The 20,954-nt window shown below is 43.9% G+C and overlaps 1 protein-coding gene across 2 annotated transcripts; it reads right to left on the bottom strand.

Moving 5' to 3' along the window:
- Positions 1 to 13: 13 nt before the first annotated feature.
- Positions 14 to 20,721, bottom strand: LOC110374208 (coatomer subunit beta). 2 transcript variants are annotated; one of them, XM_064036563.1, is made up of 21 exons: positions 20,537 to 20,721; positions 20,083 to 20,174; positions 19,527 to 19,756; positions 19,217 to 19,386; positions 18,791 to 18,998; positions 18,308 to 18,445; positions 17,303 to 17,501; positions 16,965 to 17,110; positions 16,441 to 16,581; positions 13,848 to 14,003; positions 13,060 to 13,169; positions 12,561 to 12,742; positions 11,813 to 11,997; positions 11,145 to 11,277; positions 10,601 to 10,747; positions 9,973 to 10,134; positions 9,342 to 9,487; positions 2,478 to 2,567; positions 1,876 to 2,028; positions 1,399 to 1,484; positions 14 to 596 (listed from the first exon to the last, which is right to left on the bottom strand). In XM_064036563.1, exons 2-21 carry the CDS (start codon positions 20,171 to 20,173, stop codon positions 542 to 544), a joined length of 2,928 nt encoding a protein of 975 aa, XP_063892633.1. In that variant the 5' UTR covers position 20,174; positions 20,537 to 20,721; the 3' UTR covers positions 14 to 541. The 2 variants fall into 2 exon arrangements, with proteins under 2 accessions (XP_063892633.1, XP_063892634.1); XM_064036564.1 differs by having other exon boundaries at positions 14 to 933; positions 1,384 to 1,484; positions 20,537 to 20,720.
- Positions 20,722 to 20,954: the final 233 nt, after the last annotated feature.

Genomic DNA, 20,954 nt, shown 5'->3' with positions numbered 1-20,954 from the left:
TAAAAAAAATATATAATTGATAAATGTTATATTCAATACAATAAATCTAATAATAATAAATGTTTGTTACAACTAAATAGCGAAATACAAAGGACTAAATAACAACTACACAATTCATTGACACTTACTGCATTTACAATGCCTGGCAATACGTATAAATTAAAACACAAGTAGCTAAATACTGCATACACTTGCACAATTTTATCGATATTAAAACTATCAGTATAAAATTTTATCGATATGAACGATAGTCAGGACAGATGAAATTGGGCAAGTCTACAAGTACAAATAATAGCACTATTCGAAGAAATAAAATGATTGTCTAGCCAATAAGGGGATAAAATTAACCACTTATTATTTAGTCATATAAAAAATTGCCCGGCTTTACACAAGACTGTGACGCACATCACTAATATCGACAAATATTGTGACGACGTAATTCACAATGTATGATAAAAAATGTGCCGTTTGATGTCACATTAGGACAGTTAAGTGAGCCGGAGGGATTCGATATTATAACCTACAATAGTACAGGAAAGTTTTAAGTCTTCTTCTTCTGCCTGGCGTTACTAATCCCGGCGTTTGCCAGGCCTCGCCTACACAAAACACAAAGATTTCAGTAAGTAACATAAATGCGAGACCGATCAAATTAGCTCAAACACATACATGGTTAGTTTGTACAATTTATTTATAGAACTATTATTTTTCACGGAACTTACACCCGGATTATAAAATAAAGTACAGGAAATATTATAAAACATTACAATTTTAAAAAAGAATTTACTATTTGAAACTGAATACATACTTTATACCCACAACACAAGGTATAAATTCATTTGCACATTAGTGGCGGTCGATGTAAGTAGGAATGTCGACTGTATGTTAAGGCAGTAAGGTGTAGATGGCATGCGCTATGACTCGTGTAGCTGTTAGGGCCGCCGTACACGGACTGCTCGAGCAGTTAGCGGCTGAGTGAAATACACGGACCGCTCGAGCGGTCGGTGTCGACTGCTTGAGCTGTCGGTTGTTGACTGCTCGAGCTACGACCCAACTGCTCGAGCAGTTGATTTTCAAAAAACAGTCGGCAAATGAGAAAACAGACGCCGCGAGGCCGCAAAGGGCGGGGGGGAGAGGGAAGTCGGAGAGCTGTCGACTGCTCTAGCGCAGTCAACGGCTCGAGCAGTCGGTGTATGCCTCGCAACCGCTCGCGAGCGGTCGACGGCACGATGGAATTTCATCATGCAGTTGACGGCTTGAAGCGGTCGCGACTGCTCGAGCAGTCGTGTGTACGGCAGCGAATGAATGACTATAGTTCACTGCGCGGTCGCGGCTTTAAGCAGTCGGTCTCAACTGCTTGAAGCAGTCCGTGTACGGCGGCTCTTAAGGTCGTGAGCTTACGCGGCGGGGATGGGGTTGGGCGGCGGCTTCTGGTGCGGCGTCTTGTGCATCATGTTGATCTTGTCGCCCAGGCTTAGCGCCATGCCCTAAGGAAACAACGACAATTTGTCACATACGCAGGCTACAAGTATTGGAGTAACTGAACACATGGCTGGGTTACCGATACGACTTAAATAAGGTCGATAAGTTTTATATATAAGCCTTCAAGGGTGCTTAAAAATGGCACGTTCGTATACTATATATACTCATATTTTATAAGGATGCTAAGCTAACAAATAGACAAGTGGCGGAAATGGGAAAGCTTATTTTATTTAATAAAATAGGTTGATTATATCGGCTGGTCTGCTTAAAAACAGCATAAAGTATTCGAGGAGGATGTCTAAAGGAGAAATTCCTAGTATGAAGTCTTTTTCGGGAAAAGTAATTACTCAACATTTGCCTTTTATATTTTTTTTTACTTAAATTAGTGTTATTTACCTGGCTCTTAGCGCGTATCCGCACGTGCCCGACGACGGGCGAGTTGGGCTTGTGCAGCGGCGTCTCGATGCTGAGGTTGGCGAGCGCGTCCTCGCCGAAGATCGACCGCGCGTACAGGTTCGCCGCCATGAACCCGCACTGACCTGACAACGCCTGCCACACGACAATAGTATATAATGATGGAAATATTTATCGATACTTTGGACAGCACTATAGAGCATTTTTTGCATGAAAGTTTCGTAATTAGAAGCTTTTTTCAGTTCTCCATTTCGATTCGCTAATGGTGCAGAATTTTGCGGTTTAGGCAAGTTATTAATTTTAGAAAAAGCTATGCATCCAAAATTTAGATAGTCTGATGAGTCCTTAGAATTTAATGTATGGGCCCTAGTAAGAAGTAACGTCGAGCTCGCAGTGTATATATGATATGTTTTAATATCTTCGATTTAATTGACGTTTGGACATATGAAATTAATTATGTTAGCATTCATACCTCTTATTGAAATCTATCTACAGGATTTGTAAAATCTTATCAAAGACTGAACTGAAAAATTAAATTCCTTAAATGATGGACATTATAATATAATATGATAAGTAAATGTTACCTTTTCAGGAGTAAGACACTTCATGTTGGTGGAAGCTAGTAGATGCTGTAAGTACTCGCGCAGATCTGTGATGTTCGTGTTCACGGACACCTGCAACAAAACATTACACATTTAGAACACTACATGGCAAATCTCTACATAGAGATAACTATTTCTTCTGTGAGCAAAAGGACTTTTGCTTCAAGACTTCTGTGAGCATAACGGTGGGTTGCACCATTTAATTAAAAAGATTACCGAAACTTTTTTTTCAAATCCGACTAATCTGATGGGCAACAATTTCATTTTATAATTAACTTCTGCCCGCGGTCCGTACTTTATCTCTCTCTTATGTACTATATTATATGCTATCTTATGTACTATATTACATACTCTCTTATGTACTTTATTGCATACTCTCTCTCTTATGTACTTTATTACATACTCTCTTATATACTTTATTATATACTCTCTCGTGTACTTTATTATATACTCTCTTATGTACTTTATTATATACTCTCTTATGTACTTTATGTACTTTATTACATACTCTCTTCAGCTACGTCCCGGATGGTGACAAAAACTTTCCTATGTCCTATCCCGGGTCTAAGGCCCTCCCCTCTAATTTTCAGCTTAAACGGCTCAGCCATTTTTGAGTTATAAAATGAGTAACTAACACGACTTTCTTTTATATGAATAGATAGATAAAGTCCTACCTTGGGTTGACGTTCTCCCCAGCCGCCTCCAAGTGCGTGGTACAGTTCGAGCCTGTAACACCGGCGTCACCCGGGACCTTAGGTCGCAGGGAAGACTTCGGTCTCGCCCTCCTGCCTATGCTAAGAGCTGCTTCTCCCCCATCCCACCCCTTCAAAGTCCTGTCGTGTGCACAGCGCACATACCCATCCCTCGCACATACAGTCACTTCCAACCCCAGTCAAACTCCTAACCCTTTCCCAGTTTTTCCCCCAACCCCTCCACAATCCAACTCCACTCCTTACCGTGATCCTTGTGACTAAGTGGTTGCGGGCCCGTCCATCACTTATTCTCTGATGATGGCGGGTAGGAGTAAACAGTCACCTGCGCTAGGACCTGCGCAGTCGAGCGCCGTAAGTGGGGATGAAGGAATCCTGGGGGGTTGAGCCAAGCGGCGCTGGCGGTAATGCGTCCGTGCGGCAACACGCCCCCTTTGGTCTGGATTTCACGCGAAACGGTTGCCCTACCTTAGAGCCATGGGTTAGGGAAATGGCCAATCGTGTCCCGTCAGAGGGCCACAGGCGAGGGACGTGGGGTCCGCGAAAGCCGTCCTTGGGCGGCCGTAGCGGTGGTGAAGGTCATGCTGACGGTGCAAGTGAAGGTTGGAAGTCGGGACTTTCTGCTCCAGACTCCAGCCTGATCGAGTGCCCGATGTCGCACTGTAAGCCAGCCTCGCGTTCCTATATCTACCGGGTAGTCCTAGCGTGCCTACCTTCAGTAGGGCGCTCCCAGTTGCGGGCTCCATGGAGGGTGGGAGCTCGGTAGATGAAACTAAAATAATCAAAATATGGATAACACTAAAATAAATTTTACCGGCGTAAGGGTGGAGTCAGCGAAAGCCGACGACACTCTACGACCTGCGCGAACACCGCGCATTCTGCCCCGTGGGCAAATGCGACAAAGGTCCAGGCATGGCGAGAACCGTGCCGAAGACCAAACGTCAAAGCAGGAGGAAGGGACCAGGTAAAGCTGGTACCGACTCCACAAACAGGGCGAGGGTTATAGGTACGGGTAAAACCAGTACCGACCCAAGCACCCGTGACGGTTCCGTCGGCGGCTCACCCCTCGGCGGTCCTCACATAACACAGCACACCGAGCAAATTGCTCCACATGCCGGCACCTCCGGGCCATCTGCCTCCGTCAACGCGGATACGGTAACCCGGACTGAGGACTACTTCTCCTCCGCATGGCAGGTGCAAAAACGCAAGGGCAAGGGGAAACAAACTCCACAACCCCAACGCCCTAACCAAAACCAACATGGCGTGAGCTCCAAGAAGAGGAAGATCAACCCACGCCAGCGCAGGCGAGCGCGCATGAACGCGAACGCCGCGCCCGACACACCAGCTCTACCCGCTGCCCCAACCTCCGGCCAGCCATGCTTCTGTGCCGGTGGGCGTACAGGCCCAGGCAGGCGAAAGCCGACCTGGACCGAGTGGTCGTCCGCCGGGCGCGGGGGCCGGCAGGCCGGTGAAGGAAGGGGACGAAACAATAAGCCCTGCAGGTGAGGTACAGACAGCTGCCAAACGCGCTCTGAACGAGACACTTTCGCCCCGTGGGAAGCGCAAACGACAGTGCCTGGACCCGTCCAAGCGGGCCACTCCTCGGGTAAGCTACGCTCAAGCAACCAAGAAGTCCCTGTGCATCGCAGTTACATGCGGCCACACCGGGATCCTAACAAAGGACGTAGCGGACACGATACTGACGGGGATACAGAAGACCATCCTAAAGGAGGCATGGTCCCCGAACAACAAACAACCGGGGCCAGCTTTTAATGGTAAGCCGGTTTACACAGAAGGCGTCCTGAAGCTGTGGTGCTCCAACGACCACACTTTGACATGGCTTCAAAAAACCATCGCCGACTTGGCCCTTTCAACCGGCCACCAGCTGATCATCAAGAGCCAGTCGGAAATTACACGAAGGATCAGGTGTGGCATCCTGATCCCTAATGAACAGGGGGCCATCACCGACTCGCGAGACATCGGGCGGATTCTGGCATACCAGAACCCGCAGATCGCGGTCGACAGGTGGGTGCTCAAAGACAGGAGAAGCAGCAAGGCGCCAGCTTTGTGGTGGTGGGAATCCCGGAGGAACAAATCGCGACCCTGATGAAGTCCGGGCGCCGCCTCGCCTTCGGGCTGGGTGCGGTGTACGTGAAATTCCAGGGTCACAACGGCAAGTTTGCCGATACTCCGCCGGGATGGGACCCCGCCACTTTCACCATCCAGAAACAGCCTGGCACAAGTACCACGACCAGCGAGGGCGCTGGCCCCACCGAGGGCCTGCGGTGCCCGTACCCGCAACCGTCCCCTCACAGGACGACGACCCGGAAGAAGCCCTTCTGACGGGTTCAGACCTGGAGGGACGAAGTCGAGTCCGGGGACCTGCTGGCCGGGCTACAGCTTGGAGGAGACGAGGAGGGCGCAATCTGCGATGGCGTCCCCTTCTTCGTCGACAATTAAAATCCTCCAAGCAAACCTCCACCACAGCCAAACCGCGACGGCTCAGCTGCGCAAATGGTTGGAGGTTCAACACACGGCCATTGCCCTAATCCAGGAGCCGTGGGTCAGGGCCGGCCAAATCAGAGGACTCTCCAATCTTGGAGGTAAGATTCACGTAGACATACATCACGACCATCCCAGGGCGTGCATCTATACAACAAAAACATAAAACACAGTTTTATCAGATTTCTGTTGCAGAGACCAATCTGCCATCTCAATACAGCAACCTGCTTTAAACATGGAGATCACCCTCGCCTCGGTATACATGCCCGAAGCAGAGGAGCCTCCTCCCTACGACCTCGCCCGCCTGGTGAATCACTGCGAGAGAGAAGGGAAGGAAGTGATTATCGGTACTGACTCCAACGCACACCACCCTTTGTGGGGAATGGATACACACAACGATAGGGGTAAGACCTTATTTGATTACTTATTCACAACCAACCTATCACTAATAAACACTGGATCAGAACCAACTTTCGTCACTAGACGAAGTCAAACAATTATAGACCTGACTCTCGCATCAGAGAGCGTAGCGGAGCTAATCACAGGATGGCATGTCTCTAAGGAGGCATCTTGCTCAGACCACAGATGGATCCGCTTTGACCTACAGGTCTGTATACAAGAAACACCACCGAAACGGAACCCACGCAATACGGACCGCGCGACGTACACCCGTACGCTCAGCACCAAACTTGCGCAACTCGGGGACCCTACAAATTACGTGGACACAGAACAAATTGACGAACAGGTAAGCTACCTCACACAGTCAATGATAGACAGCTATCAAACAGCCTGCCCCGAAACTGCATACCAGAAAACACCAGGGAAACAACCATGGTGGGGTGCGGAACTAGAACGCAGGCGTAAACAAGTGAGAAAAACTAAACAGAGCAATGAATACATGTGCCGACGAGGATTGGGACGACTATAAGGCGGCCAAATCAAGGTACAAGAAATGCATCAGATTCCGAAGTACCAGGGGATGGCGCAAGTTCTGTGGTAACATCGAGTCCTGTCAACAAGCAAACAGGGTAAGGAAAATCCTAGCACAACAAAACACACCTGGTCTGGGCACTCTCCGAAAACCAGACAACACACATACCACATCGCCGGAAGAAACGAAGCGCGTCCTAATTGAGACCCACTTCCCAGGATGCGTTTTCACGCAAAATGTAGAATGGCATGAGGTAACACAAACACCAACTGAAGAAGATTGGTCATACGCACAAAAAATCGTCACAATGGAAAAACTCCATTGGGCAATTCAAAGCTTCCACCCATACAAAGCAGCAGGTCCGGACGGAATCTTCCCAGCGCTCCTGCAATGGGGAGGACCATACATCTCATATAGACTATTAAGACTAATGAGAGCATGCCTGGCTTTTCGATATGTCCCCAAAAAATGGAGGGAGGTCAAAGTAGTCTTTATCCCAAAGCCAGGTAAAGGAGACTACACAAGCGCAAAATCTTACAGACCAATCAGCCTGACATCCTTTGCTCTAAAAACCCTGGAAAGGTTATGTGAGCGAGAGCTGAGGGACGGTGCGCTAAGAAACAACCCCCTGCATCCGAATCAGCACGCATATAGCTCGGGGAAATCAACAGAATCAGCGCTTCATCTGGTAGTAAGCCGGATAGAGGAGGCAATAGAACAAAAAGGCATCTGCCTTGGCACCTTTATAGACATTGAGGGAGCCTTTGATAAAACAAACTTCGTTAGCATAACAACGAGTTTACTCAGACACAGAGTTAACCCGATGCTAACTGATTGGATCACAAACATGCTCAGCAAACGCGTGGTACGCTTTGAAGATGATGACAAATCAGCACTAATAGCCAGAGGATGTCCACAGGGAGGGGTACTGTCCCCGCTCCTGTGGAATCTAGTGATTAATGATCTCATCACAAAACTAAACGCAAACCACGACTACACAATAGGTTATGCGGATGACCTTGCCATCCTCATCTCAGGCAAGGTAACTGACACTATCTGCAACCTTACTCAACAGGCCCTACGAATCGTAGAACAGTGGTGCAGGGAATTTGACCTTTCAGTAAACCCCACCAAGACTGAGTTAGTCATGTTCACAAACAAACGAACGTTGGGACCGTACAAACTACCTAAACTCTTCAATACAGAACTCAAACTATCCAACGAAGTCAAATACCTTGGCGTCACTCTGGACAGTAAGCTGAAATGGAGTAATCATATAGACAATAAAGTAAACAGAGCCAGCATTACCTTTTGGCAATGTAAGAAAATGATAGGGAAGAAATGGGGCTTATCCCCTAAGATAATACTATGGCTATACAAAACAGTGATCCGCCCCATGATCACTTACGGCGCCTTAGTCTGGTGGCCCAAAACCGACCAAACTACAGTCGCAAATAAACTGGCGCGAGTCCAAAGACAAGCCTGCATGGCAGCCACAGGTGGCATGAGGACAACACCAACGGCAGCGTTGGAAGCCATGCTAGGTCTGCCGCCGCTGAACCTCTTTGCACAGCAAGAAGCAGCAATGACGGCTCTAAGACTCAAAACCCTTAATCTCTGGAGCAAGTTGCCTACAAAACACACAACTATACTAAACAATCTTTATGCAGACTTTCCCATTATGCAGGCTATAAACGACCGCATACCCAAAGTCTTTATATTCGATAAGAAATACAGGATCCAACTTTTTGAGGATCATCGTTACGAGGGACATAATCCCAAAGAACTAAGAATTTTCACCGACGGATCCAAAACAAGCACCGGCACAGGTTCAGGCCTCTTCTCAGAAGACCTAAACATACACATATTCACACCCTAGGAGTACATAATACAGTATTCCAAGCTGAATGTATAGGCATCTCCCTAGCGGCCGAAGCAGTCATAAAGCGGGAAGTAACCGGTCACTCTATCCGAATACTCTCAGATAGCATGGCAGTAATACAGGCCCTAAGCAAACACTGCGCAAACTCCGGCCTTATACACGAGTGCCACCAACGGTTAAACAAGGTAGGCAGTTTAAATAACATAACCATTCAATGGATAAAAGGACACAGTGGCTCCCGAGGCAACGATGCAGCGGATGAGCTGGCGAGAAGGGGATCAGACCAAACAGCAGTAGGACCAGAACCCATACTGCCACTCCCTTCGGCCACCTACGAACACTGGTAAGACAGCGTACTAGGCACAAACACAACCACCTCTGGACTAACCACAGCGCGTGCAGGCAGGCGAAGATGGCCCTCCCGACCATCAACGATCGCCTCACTAAACAGCTGATGGGCCTATCAAAGCAGAATTTACGTAAGTTTACGGCAGTTCTAACTGGACACGGCTCCTTCAATAAACACCTCTATGTTATAGGAGTTACAGACAGTCCCTTATGCAGAGCCTGCATGGGGGAAGAAGAAACAGCGGCACACGTGCTACTAGACTGCCCTGAAACCGCCATATACAGGGCTAAGTACTTCGGTAACCCAGGTACTATCCAAGAGATAGTCAGCAGAATTAAACCTCTGCTGGCTTTTCTCGAGGAGTTGGGGTGGATCGAGTGAATAAACACCCATTATCACCCTCACACGCAAAATACGCGCTTTGTCGTGGAGTTGCGGAAACCAGCCCGAGTAATCTAATCTAAAGTCCTACCTTGTTCTCCCACTCGAATTCGGCCCACATTTGCCTGAAGTCGGCATCAGTGCAGACAGCGGGCTGGATGTAGTCGACGATGTCAATGTGTATGTCATTCAGTACTACTACTCCGCGGTCCATTGATGCGCCTGATACTTCGTACACTGGAAGGTGAAGAGTATTATTGTAGTACAGTTTTTCATCTGATAAACGACTATTATGAGGACAAGCAAAGATTCTGGCGATAGTTTAGTCTTGAAAAAAAAATCTGGGTAACAACTGCACTAGCGAAAATTTAACCTATCGAATTATTTTAATTTATTACATCTCATAAATTAGCTCCGCATTTACAAAACTTTATTTACCCTTTATGGTAAAACGGTATATTTTTTTCAGGGTCAAAAATTCAAGTACCTAACATGGTACGTAGTCTTGTATTTTGAAAAAACACAAGTCTAGTTTTATTGTGAAGTTCAGGGTTAACATTATTTTTAGATCCCGTAAAATGTTATTTAATGGCGGAAGCTTGTTGCTAGCAAATTAGAAATACATTCAGTTATTAAATGCATCATTAGTTTGTAAGCTTTCCTAAGAATAGATAAATATTTTTTTTACTAAAATATAAGACTGACGTCTTCATATGCCATACCGATATTGCCGAAGATGATGCCGTTCTCAGTGGAGGCGACCTTGACATGCGCCTTGATGGAGGCGAAGTCCCGCGGCGCCAGCACCAGCGCCGCCGGCCGCTCCACCAGACGCAGGTCGCCCAGCGTCGCCAGCTCCACCGTGCAGTTCTGTAGCGTGTCGTCTGTGGGTGGGACGTTGGTTAGTGTTTATAAGAGAAAAAAAAAACGTAAATGTAAAAAAAAATAATGTAGAACATCTCCAAACACTCCAAAACAAATTGTTGACCCAAGAGCTCTTTTGAACTTTGGACTTTTTGCTTGTTTCCGCGATTGCCGTACTTTGATATTATAAAAAAACAATTATTGGGCCAAAAACGCCAACAAAAATGTTTGACTGAAATTCCAAAATTAAAGTGAAAATATGAGATCGCGTCAGGACGATCATATATCATGCTTTTAAACGTAGTATCCATATACAATATAATCTATTTACAATCATTTCTAAAGTATACGGCTTCACGCTACTGATATAATTTTGCAACAAGCAGTCCTCACGCCGAGGCAGTCGTTGTGTTTTATTCATAGTGCATGCCTCAATATCTGGATCCACCTCAAAAAACAACAGTAACAGCACTATTTATCACTCACCAGTCTGATTAACAACGAGCACATCCAAGACGATGTCGTACTGGTTGACGGCGACGATGGCCTCGGCGTACACGGGGTCGGAGAAGCCCGTCAGCTGCGTCACCTTCGACAACTTGCCGCGTTCCTCGCTCACGCCGGTGCTGCGACCTGTGGGAGATATATGTAGATGACTTTAAAACGGGGTAAGTAGTTCGGGAGATAAAAGGAGCAGTATCAAGGCTGTGCTGATTTTAATCAAGGAATGACACCCTAGTAACTAATGCAAAAACACACAAAAACGATGTCATGTGTATTAGTTTCCAACAAAACGGTGTAAATTTAAACGGTAGTTTGACACCTCTTAAAAGAATTGGTTGTCTGTAGAGTCGGTTTACGGACGGTAGTTTGACGTGACAACGTCGAACATGATATTAGACGTTGTCACGTCAAAAATTGTATAGGATTTTTTTTGAAGACGTGTCAAACATCTATTAATTTTTTTATAATAAGGTACATAAAACTCAGTTTTACTGTGGGTTTTTTAGTATGGCTGAAATGAATTTACCTTGCAGCGCCTTAGTAAGCGACAGCTCGAACATGTCGTGGTGCGTGGTGGCGGTGGCGCCGCCCGCCAGCTGCGCGAACACGATGCCCGCCTCCACGTCCACTTTGTTGTCCTCGGGCTTCACTTCACGCTCCTGGGAATATAAGATACTTATTAAAATAGAAATTACTAGCTGTTCTCCACGTACCACGGCGTTGAAGCACTTTGGTAAAAGTCTAAAGGGGATTTGCATCATTTGATAGTGATTCAAGGCGTCTGCTGCTAGAGCAGAGTGTTGTTAACCATGGAGGAAGAAAAAATGTTGGAGATGTCATAAGGAAGGTAGGTCAGGCGCTTTCTTGTAGGTCAAGCAAGGTACGGTAGTCGTGATCGGAACTAACGAGACAGTCGGATTCCTTATGAAATCAATCTGTGAAATGTTGGGTTTGATTGATTGGTGATTTTATTTTGAAATTAAATCACACTCCATAGAAGGCATGTATGGGCGGACGTAACGATCCTCATCCTCAGAATATCCGCATTTTGGCGCGCTATTTTCTTAGGAGATTCTGTGTTATAACATTTCCGTTAGTTATTTTGTCCTCCATATTTTTTTATTTTATTTATTTATCACATCACATAATTACTTTGACCTTACAGATAACTTAATCTAATCATTATTGTGTTACCTTGTCGGCATCGTCCAGCAGGTTGGCAGCGCGGTCAGGCAGCGCGAGTAGCGCGGCCAGCGCGTGGTGCGAGCCCGCCAGCAGCGCGTCGCGCACCACGTCGGGGCGCGAGCTGCCCGCCAGCACACACATGGCGCCGTGCTCCAGGTCGTCGGCGGTTAGACCTGATTGGGTGCCGTTTGTGCCTGTATACGAAGTATAGGTACTAATATTATTGATGCATGTTTGTTTCTGTTTTCGTTAAGGGACTTCACTGCCTTGAACGGACGCACGGGTCGAACGATAACTCCTTGAACTTATTTCATATCATCATCTCATAGCAGCGTCATCCATCGCCAGAGACACGGGACTGGAGCCCGACACGCGTGCGGCGGGTCACGCTTGTGTGTGCGTGCGATAGACAGCAAAGGCCCTTATGTTATGTAGCCTATATAGTTTGAGCACCAACTTTTGAGTTGCGTTTACTACAGCAACTTTCTGCGTTTTATTAGTCAGGTATTACCTTATGCTGTGACAAAAAACCTAAGCTTTATTTTAAGTTTTCAAATACCTACATAATTTTTTCTCAACCTCATAGATTGAAATATGACATAGATTGAAAAAACCTTATCACTACCATATTCTTTAGCTTACTCTTGCACATACACCTAGAGAATTCCAAAATTCTGAGAAACACAGTGCTGAAAACACACAAAGACACAATTCTAACCAAAACTTACAATACCAGTGACTATAACATGACACTCACCAGCATTCTGCTTATGGAAGGCCAGCAGCCTGGCGGCCAGATGCATGGCAGAGGCAGCATCACGTTTATCCAGCTTGAGCGCCAGCTTGCACAGCGCAGAGCACGCACAGGCTGCTGTGAAGCTCTCGCCGGAGCCAAGAGCTGCCCACAGACCGGCTGCGCCTACTGGGGCTGGGGTAGCACTGTGGGTGAAGAGGTATAAGTCAAATTAGCACTCAAAAGGCACGTACAGTTGTAGACTCGTGGCTTAGTGACATTAGTATTAAGAATATTTATTATGTATTTATAACATCTTTAAGTTTTTTTTGGAACCTAGTTGCTTGAAATAAAAAAAATTAAAAAAAAATAAGGCAAAGCGACGCGGATCGATCAATCATAATATTAAACAATGTTTGGCGCGGTTTGTCCGTGAATGGGCGACCGAGTTCGAGACACAATATTTTCGGTAGACAAAAAATGTATTACTTAACAAAAATAGGAAACATCTGATAGCACTCACGCAGGCAAATTGAAGGCAGACTGCGAGGCGTATGTACCGTCGCTGGTGACGAGCTGACGAGGAGCCGACGTGTCCGGCTGAGGCTTGGGAGTCGACGCTTCGGAATCCTCCTACGATACGAAATACGTGTGTCACATTGATGTGTAAAGTTATATATAATTATTACATTCTTTTATAACTGCAAATGTTGTATAACTTTTTTTTATATTAACTAATGAGCTTAAATTTTTTTGATAGAACGTTTTGGATGCCTAACGAACATGCAAAAACGGGCCTTAGTGATGTGATAATGAGGGTTTTCGATATTTTTTCTGCCGCCAGGCGGCGCTTCGTATGCGTCAGGTCCAAACAGCTGTCAAATAGTATGGAATTGTAGGGTCCGAACTTATTGTTTATTGAAATTCTGTTATATTGGAAGTGTTATTGATTTTATTATGGACTACGGTCAGAATAAGGTTTCCGAACTAAAAATTGAGCTAAGAGAGAGGGTGCAAAAGTCACTGGTACTAAGGAAAAGCTTGTTGAAAAATTTGTTAACACAATATGATTTAGTTTTTTTTATTTACTCAACCTCAATAGTAAAACAATAATGCAGTGCTTTAATTATAAAATAAAAAAAACACTAAAATCGTTCACTATTCATAGTAAAGATAAGCACTTTGACAGTTACCTGGACCTGACGACTCGGTGCTGCCACCTGGTGGACGCCATTTTAGAAAACCCTCATTGAATTCTTTTGCCCTTGCTCATACCGCCCACTGACTGCAGGAGTCAGTATAACCACTCACCTTCTCCTCCCCGCTGACAGAGGAGGGTATGACGGCGGCGAGGGCGTCCAGCGCCGCCCGCGCCCGCTCCGGCGTGTCGGCGAACTGCGCCAGCAGCCACAGCGCCGACCGCGCTATCTTACCCACGCGGATACCGCCCACTGACTCCAACAGTTTCTAGAAACATCACCATGGGTAAGTAGGGAATATATCAGGACAAAAATGTCACAAAAAAAAAATACACGATAAGCTAAACACGCGCGTTTACATCGCGTCTCAAACTCGCACCCCCTACGTATCTGACAAATCATACCAATCGAACATTAACCTTCCAATATTGTGATAAAGTTGAAGAAAGACAGTTTGAGAAAGGTTTATGTGCCGTCGTCTGTACAAACAGTGTAATCACACAAAAATTCAATGCCTTGCAAATATGTTTTTGTTTACTAAGTTATGTATTTTTTTTTACATAATTTATCTATACATATAATAAATCTGTAAAAAAACTGTGTCTGTACATTGAATATATTAAAAAAATAATAATTGGGTGGGGTTTAGAAACAGTAATGGAGCACAAATCCAAAAAAAAAATTCTGTCTGTATGTCTGTATGTCTGCATGTCTGTATGTCTGTATGTCTGTATGTCTGTTTGTTTGTACACGCTAATCTTCGGAACTACTGGACGGATTTCAATGATTTTTTCTTTGTTATATCAGTATTAAGCCTGGTCAACATATAGGCTATAATTTATCTTCGAAACTTGAAGACCTGATGCAGAACACCAACAGACCAACAAAACTATAAGAGATACAAAAATGGTGCCATAGCAAAAATTGTTTCATGTGATGAGCATTTTTAGCTGAGATAATAAATTTTAAGATCTGGAACACCTGATGTGGAACCCCAAGAGCCCAGCTTCTCTGTACCATATACAGGTATGACGTTTTAGCAAAAGTTGTTCAACTTGATAAGCACTTTCTATTGACTTATACAAATTGAAGATCTAAAACACCTGATGCGGAACTCCAGGGGCCCAGCTAGACTATAGCATATAGAGGTGTGACGTTTTAGCAAAAGTTATTCAATCTGATAAGCACTCTCTATTGACGTATATACATCGAAGATCTGGAACACCTGATGTGGAACTTCAAGAGCAATACTACACTTGAAATGTATAGAAACGAATGTTATGAAATAGGTATGGTGACACAAAACCGACGATTATCCCTTTATACACTATAGAAATGAACCCAAGGACAATCCCCGGTGGACATCGTTAAAAAAAAAGACAATCCCCGGTTCTGTGCTATACCATTGCTAACTATGGATGAAAACTACTTGGGCTATTGTGATGGGATGCTAATGGACTAGGAATGGGGAAACTACGGGAGCTATGGCACCTGCCGATGACAATGTATTAGATACATGTAAAAATTGCAGGTGGAGACTTCGCCAGCTCACTTACTGGGCCCCCGGGAATCAGTCACTGAATAGCAACAAGAGGGCAACAGGGACATGAGCGGCTGAAGTGTGAGAATACCTTGGCGGATTTTAAACGCAGATTACGCGCTCCCTGTGGGTCACTTACGAGGCGCCTATCCTCCGAGCAGGGCTACTAACCCTGCTCTAGCGACTCCACTCTGGACGGCCAAGCCAAGCCAGACCCGTGAGACCTACCCCCGTCATGGTTCACTCCAACCGGCCGGAGATAGTATACTCTCCCTGGAGAACTCAGTATATATAGCCCCGCGGGGTCGCTACTCCCCGTCATCAGCCTCAGATGTCCTGCAGTGCCTATATCTCATTATAATTGTCGTTATTATCTCAAGAGCCTTTCCCAATTATGTTAGAGTCGACTTCCAGTCACGATGCAACTGAGTACCAGTGTTTTACAAGGAGCGACTGCCTATCTGACCTCCACAACCCGGTTACCTCAACCCAACACCCCTTGGTAAAACTGGTCTGACTACCCATAACGACTGCCAAAAATTTCATGTTCAATGACAGCCGGAACCTACGGTTTAAAATGCCTTCCAAAGCACGGTAATTGGTATCCAAAATATACGTAGAAAGTACCTACATACGAACTTAGAAAAGTTGCATTGGCAGGTACTTGCCAGACCTGGAATCAAAGACGCACGCTCATACTTGAGAGATTGGCTCTCTAGCCACTAAACCACCATGACTTCCACTAAGTCACCACGATTTTGTCATCTATTTAATGTTTTTTTACGTAATAATACGTGTAATATTTTTGCCACACACAACTTAAATGCGGACTAATTAGAATCACTACTGTTATCCCTATGGTCGCGTCTATTGCGGTTCAGTTCTCAGCGTTTTGTTTAGTCTGCTGTGCTTTTGCCATTGAAGTACAAAAATTAAATATATGGTTTCTAATGCGTATTCCGTTGTTTTCAAGTCAACGGGCCCTTAAACTTCAATATCAGACGATTCAGATCTTTGATTTTGCTGACCCCGTAGTCGCTGGCATAAGGGACAGGATCCGCGTACGAAGTCGCGGGCAGAAGCTAGTATTTAATAACGTTTAACACTTTTGATATCAATCAATTTCTACAAGACACAATACACATACACATTTACACAAATTTACCTGATATATTTGGTCTCTCAGATCCACAAAGGTGTGCAGTGCAGAGCGTAGGAACAGCATGACATCTTGCGCAGCCGGCTCGCTGCCGTCACCCAACAGTTCTAGTAAAGCCGGGGCTACACTGCCTGCTACTTCCGGGAACTGTGGAAGGAGATTATTGATTGAACAACATATTATGTTTTTGAAGCAACTTATTGATGAGACGGTGGTATATTATGTATGACAAATCGAATACCAAAACATCAAATCTTAAATTTTATTTTTATTTGTTCCTTTATTTCAGGCAACTAGTGTCCATATAAAACATATAATGATATAACACAATAAACACCTACAAACCTCAAATAGTCGAAATTGAAAATGTCAAAACATTTTTTCATTGACCACAAAACAAACATATTAAAAACCACCCAAAATGTTGGTATATAAAATTTTAAATTTAGTGTAGCCTTAAACTGTCAAAAAGATTTTTTTAATCTACAGAATTAACGTAATTTTTTCAAAGACAAAATATATACACAAACCTTAAGAGCAGCTCTATGCATCGCTCTGACAAGCAACTGCCTGTATTTAGCAGCATCTTCATGGTCGGCGGAGGTAGCTCTCGCAGCTTCCTTACGTAGGACTTGCACCAGTTCCTCCGCATGACGCGAGCTGACCAGCTCCAGAGCTGTGAGAGAAATGATTGATGTGTAACTAGACTGGAAAAGGTTAGTATTGTTTCTAAATAATTTTTAGTAAATCGTTTTTTAAGGTTTTAAAATTTGCTGTAGGATCAGATCATTTTCCATTGAATTCGTCAAGGTAAGAGACAATTTTCGACAGCCGCCCCACCACGATCAGCTCCACGCCGTTCACTCACCCAGCACCAGCGTGTGCCTCCTGACGTCCAGGTCTGACGCCGCCAGCACGCGCAGCACGTCCATGGCCAGGTTGGGCAGGGCCCTCGCACCAGCCTCCCCAGCGCTAGAACGCAGGGCTGATAGACGCCCCACCACGATCAGCTTCACGTTGTTGTCCGACTCCTTGACGATCAGGTCGATGTAGCATGCTGCTGCCGCCTACATGACCAAAATATTTATAACCGATTTCAAAAACAGAGGTATATATTTGCAACTTAGTGAACTAAGAAAGCAGAACAGAAAATACATTTTCATCCCACCATCTCTGAAAGAGTAGTTTTACCCTTTGATATCTGAGCGCAAAAGCCGTTTTTATCCTCTAGAGCGGCAAAGTGATTTGAATTTAGAACATCGTGTGCAATACTCCATTTGTGACAATCTTGATAAGACTTTTCAAACAAATACATATTTAACAAATAAAATACTGCTTAAAATAATTATTCAATTAATTAAGTAATTTTTATTATTGTTTTTACATAGATTTTTGACCTCGTTTAATTTAAAACTGAGTTTTCAAATAAATGAACTTTAATAGGTTCCTACTTCTTTTTAATTTGATACTCATATGTGCGCGCCATTTTGTTTTTTTTTGCATTTAGTAATTTCCTCGATGAGGTGGGATGAAAAGTTACGTGTTGCACTCGAGTGCAAAGATTTTTCACCTTGTGCTCTTTTGATTCCCTCGCTATCGCTCAGGATTCTAATTATTGAAACACTCGCTACGCTCGTGTTTCAATTTTAGAATCCTTCGCTTGCTCGGTCATCAAAATTGAGCACGCGGTTAAAAAGCAACTTTGCACTCTTGTATAACAAATAACTATTATTTACAAGAACGTGGCACATTTACAACAGAAAAGAACGACTGACAAAAAAAATGTGAGTCTTATTTAGTGAATTAAAGTAACACAACCGCGAAACTCAACATAAAACTGTGAAAAGGATGACATTTCATCTAAATTACTTACTATAATAGCAGCAGGCGCGTTCGACAGCGTGATGAGTGTCCCGGCCGCTTCGTACCGCACGGCGGCGCTGGTTGCGTTCAGAAGGCTGTACACTGTGCGGATGAAACGGGAACGCTCTGACGGGTTCGCATGACACACCTAAACGACGAATTATATAAAAATATATGGGAATTTGAGGTTCATTATCGAGGGCATAAAATTACAGATACTGATTATTACTGATAGAATTTCGTGAAATAGATAGACTGAAGTTCCATAAGAAAAGACCTTCTTCAGTGAATAAACATCCTGATTTCAGATAGAATAGAATAAACGTTTATTGATACATAGACATAAGGGCACAAAATTAAAAAGTTCAGGGGTATGGTTATGTGGACTGCCCCTAAAAAAATGCCAAACATTTGTAAGTGTGATAAATATAATCAACTGATATTTCCGACATGACAAAATAATACTAAAACTGCCTTCAAACACCAAACTTACCTTATATATCAGCTCCACAATAACCAACTGCAGTATATCACCAAAGCTCTGCACGTTATCCAGTCTAGACGAGAGGTAGGTCAACGCTCGCTCCTGGTCTGCATGCAACAACATGAGAAACGCATTCCTCTTGCATGACATATCCTGTTCAGTCTCCAAGAAGTTCGCCACCAGCTCCGGTGCGTCGGGGATTAGGAACTCGAAGTTTCTGGTGGAATTGTGTTTTGTTTTAGAATTAAGAAGGGTTTTTGGTTGCTGATTAAAAACTGCCAAGGTAAAATAATTAAGGAACAAAAAACATTAGACTTTAGCTTTATGGCTTTTAGGGTGAAAATCGCGAATTAAAAAATTATGTTTTGTAATGTAAACTAGTGCAGAATCATCTGGTAGACCTATATTATAGTGTTTTTCCCAAAACATACAAACCTGTAAATAGTGAAGATGGCAAGCACCGCATTCCTCCTGACATAGGAGTGACGGTGGTCCAGGCAAGCCCTGATGGCAGGCATCAGGGGCTCCAAGAGCTCCGGCTCCTTCAGCTTGCACAGGAAGCGGAGAGTGGAGCCACGGATGAACTCATTGGGGTGTTGCAGATCCTAGCGTCATGACAAAAATGTGGTGCAGGTCAAATACATTATTGTTGCAACTAGAAATTGTGTTTTAATTATGACTGCTATCTTTCTAGAAGTGGAGTACAAATCTACCTTGTTTATTCAAGAAAATCTAGTGCACTCACCTTCCTGTATGCATCACAGACAAGGATCATCTCCTGCATGAGCTTGCCATCAGGAGTGGTCTTGGGCACAATCTCCCAGAAGATAAGCAACAGCTTCTTGATCATATGGTCTTGAAGCGGCAGCACAAACCTGATGATTATCATCAGGAGACCGGGGATCTTCTCGCCGGAGAGGATGATGCCTATTGTCTTCTTTAGAGCCTCTATTTTCTTTTTTATGTCACCCTTCTCTGTTGAGCAATGTTTATGATGTTATTATTGATGTTTGTGAATGTTTCATTTTACTCATTACATATTTTACTGAAGCCATTGTGAGTATGATTGTGATATAAGAGCAAAGAAGAGTCTACTTCTAGGTAGTAATGAGAAACAGGTGTGTTTACACAGTGATGATAATAGAGTCAACAATGTTGTTGACAGCATGTTACTTTATATGAATTGTTTTGCTGTTACTAACAGGTGTGAATGGAGAAACTTTGGTCTAAGAATACTATAGAGATAGATTAGAGCAAACACATACCATAAGCTAATAGAGATCATACAAATGATTACTTACCAAGATCCAACTTGAGTTGCATCTCATTGTAAGGCTCGGAGTCCGTCGGGAAGTTGATCAGGGTATAGCATGGCTGCTCCACGCCTGCCATGCTGCAATTGCATCACAAGTTTAATGATACTGTTTACTTACTAATATTTTTGTTATTTATCGTTCAAATTAACTAGGTAGATAAGTTTAGATTTACATGAGGACTAGAGCTAAATATTAGAAGTTGGTATATGGATAGCAGTTCCATTTACAAGGCGTATTCATGTTTAGAATCAAATTACACATTTTGCAATTTTATTATACATCTTCGCGACAATGTTTATAGTACAGGCAAGTGTAGCATCTCCTAATATACAGAAGTAGTGTAAAACAGTGGGTTTTCTATGCCATAAGCTTGAAATACTAAAACAAATTGCAAGTTACAAGCGTCCGGTCGGTTCGTCACCCGTCGTTATTTACTTACCTGGATATTTTTTTATGTTCGGTATCTCGTGCACAAATCTATACGTTATCACTTTATGTATTTAATTCACATGGACTTAAGTAAATTACAGAGCAAATGAGAAATAATTTACAATCGAAACCTAAAATAATACGTGTCCACATCCACAACGTCAAACGTCAATTTGACAATTTTGATAGTGTAGTGTTGTATGTCGAAGTGGTGCTGATGATTCGAAATTAAATAGCTGTACTTAGCTGTAGTAACGATCGAATTTTACACCACAGTTTTACACTGACCGAGCTAAGAAAAGTTTCTAAATATTATTTTGATATTTAGTTCTTACAAAACTCGATGACTGGCGGTCCGGACTTAATCGAGCGCAACTATCTACTAAGTTTGCTAAATTGGACCTTTGATTGATTTTTGTGTAGCAAAT

This window comes from Helicoverpa armigera, chromosome 10, assembly GCF_030705265.1.
Source record: "Helicoverpa armigera isolate CAAS_96S chromosome 10, ASM3070526v1, whole genome shotgun sequence".
Classification (NCBI taxonomy): domain Eukaryota; kingdom Metazoa; phylum Arthropoda; class Insecta; order Lepidoptera; family Noctuidae; genus Helicoverpa; species Helicoverpa armigera.
The sequence above is the reverse complement of the archived record's forward strand: the minus strand, read 5'-3'. Positions and strand labels throughout refer to the sequence as shown.

What these genes read in the sequence shown, in the direction of transcription:
- LOC110374208 (XM_064036563.1), bottom strand. Translation starts at nt 20,173, where the DNA reads ATGGCAGGCGTGGAGCAGCCATGCTATACCCTGATCAACTTCCCGACG. An exon ending in TGCATAGAGCTGCTCTTAAG is followed by an intron (nt 16,582 to 16,964) that starts GTTTGTGTATAT and finishes CTCCTTCCACAG; the next exon opens with TTCCCGGAAGTAGCAGGCAG. An exon ending in AGTGTCTTACTCCTGAAAAG is followed by an intron (nt 2,029 to 2,477) that starts GTAACATTTACT and finishes GTCGTGTGGCAG; the next exon opens with GCGTTGTCAGGTCAGTGCGG.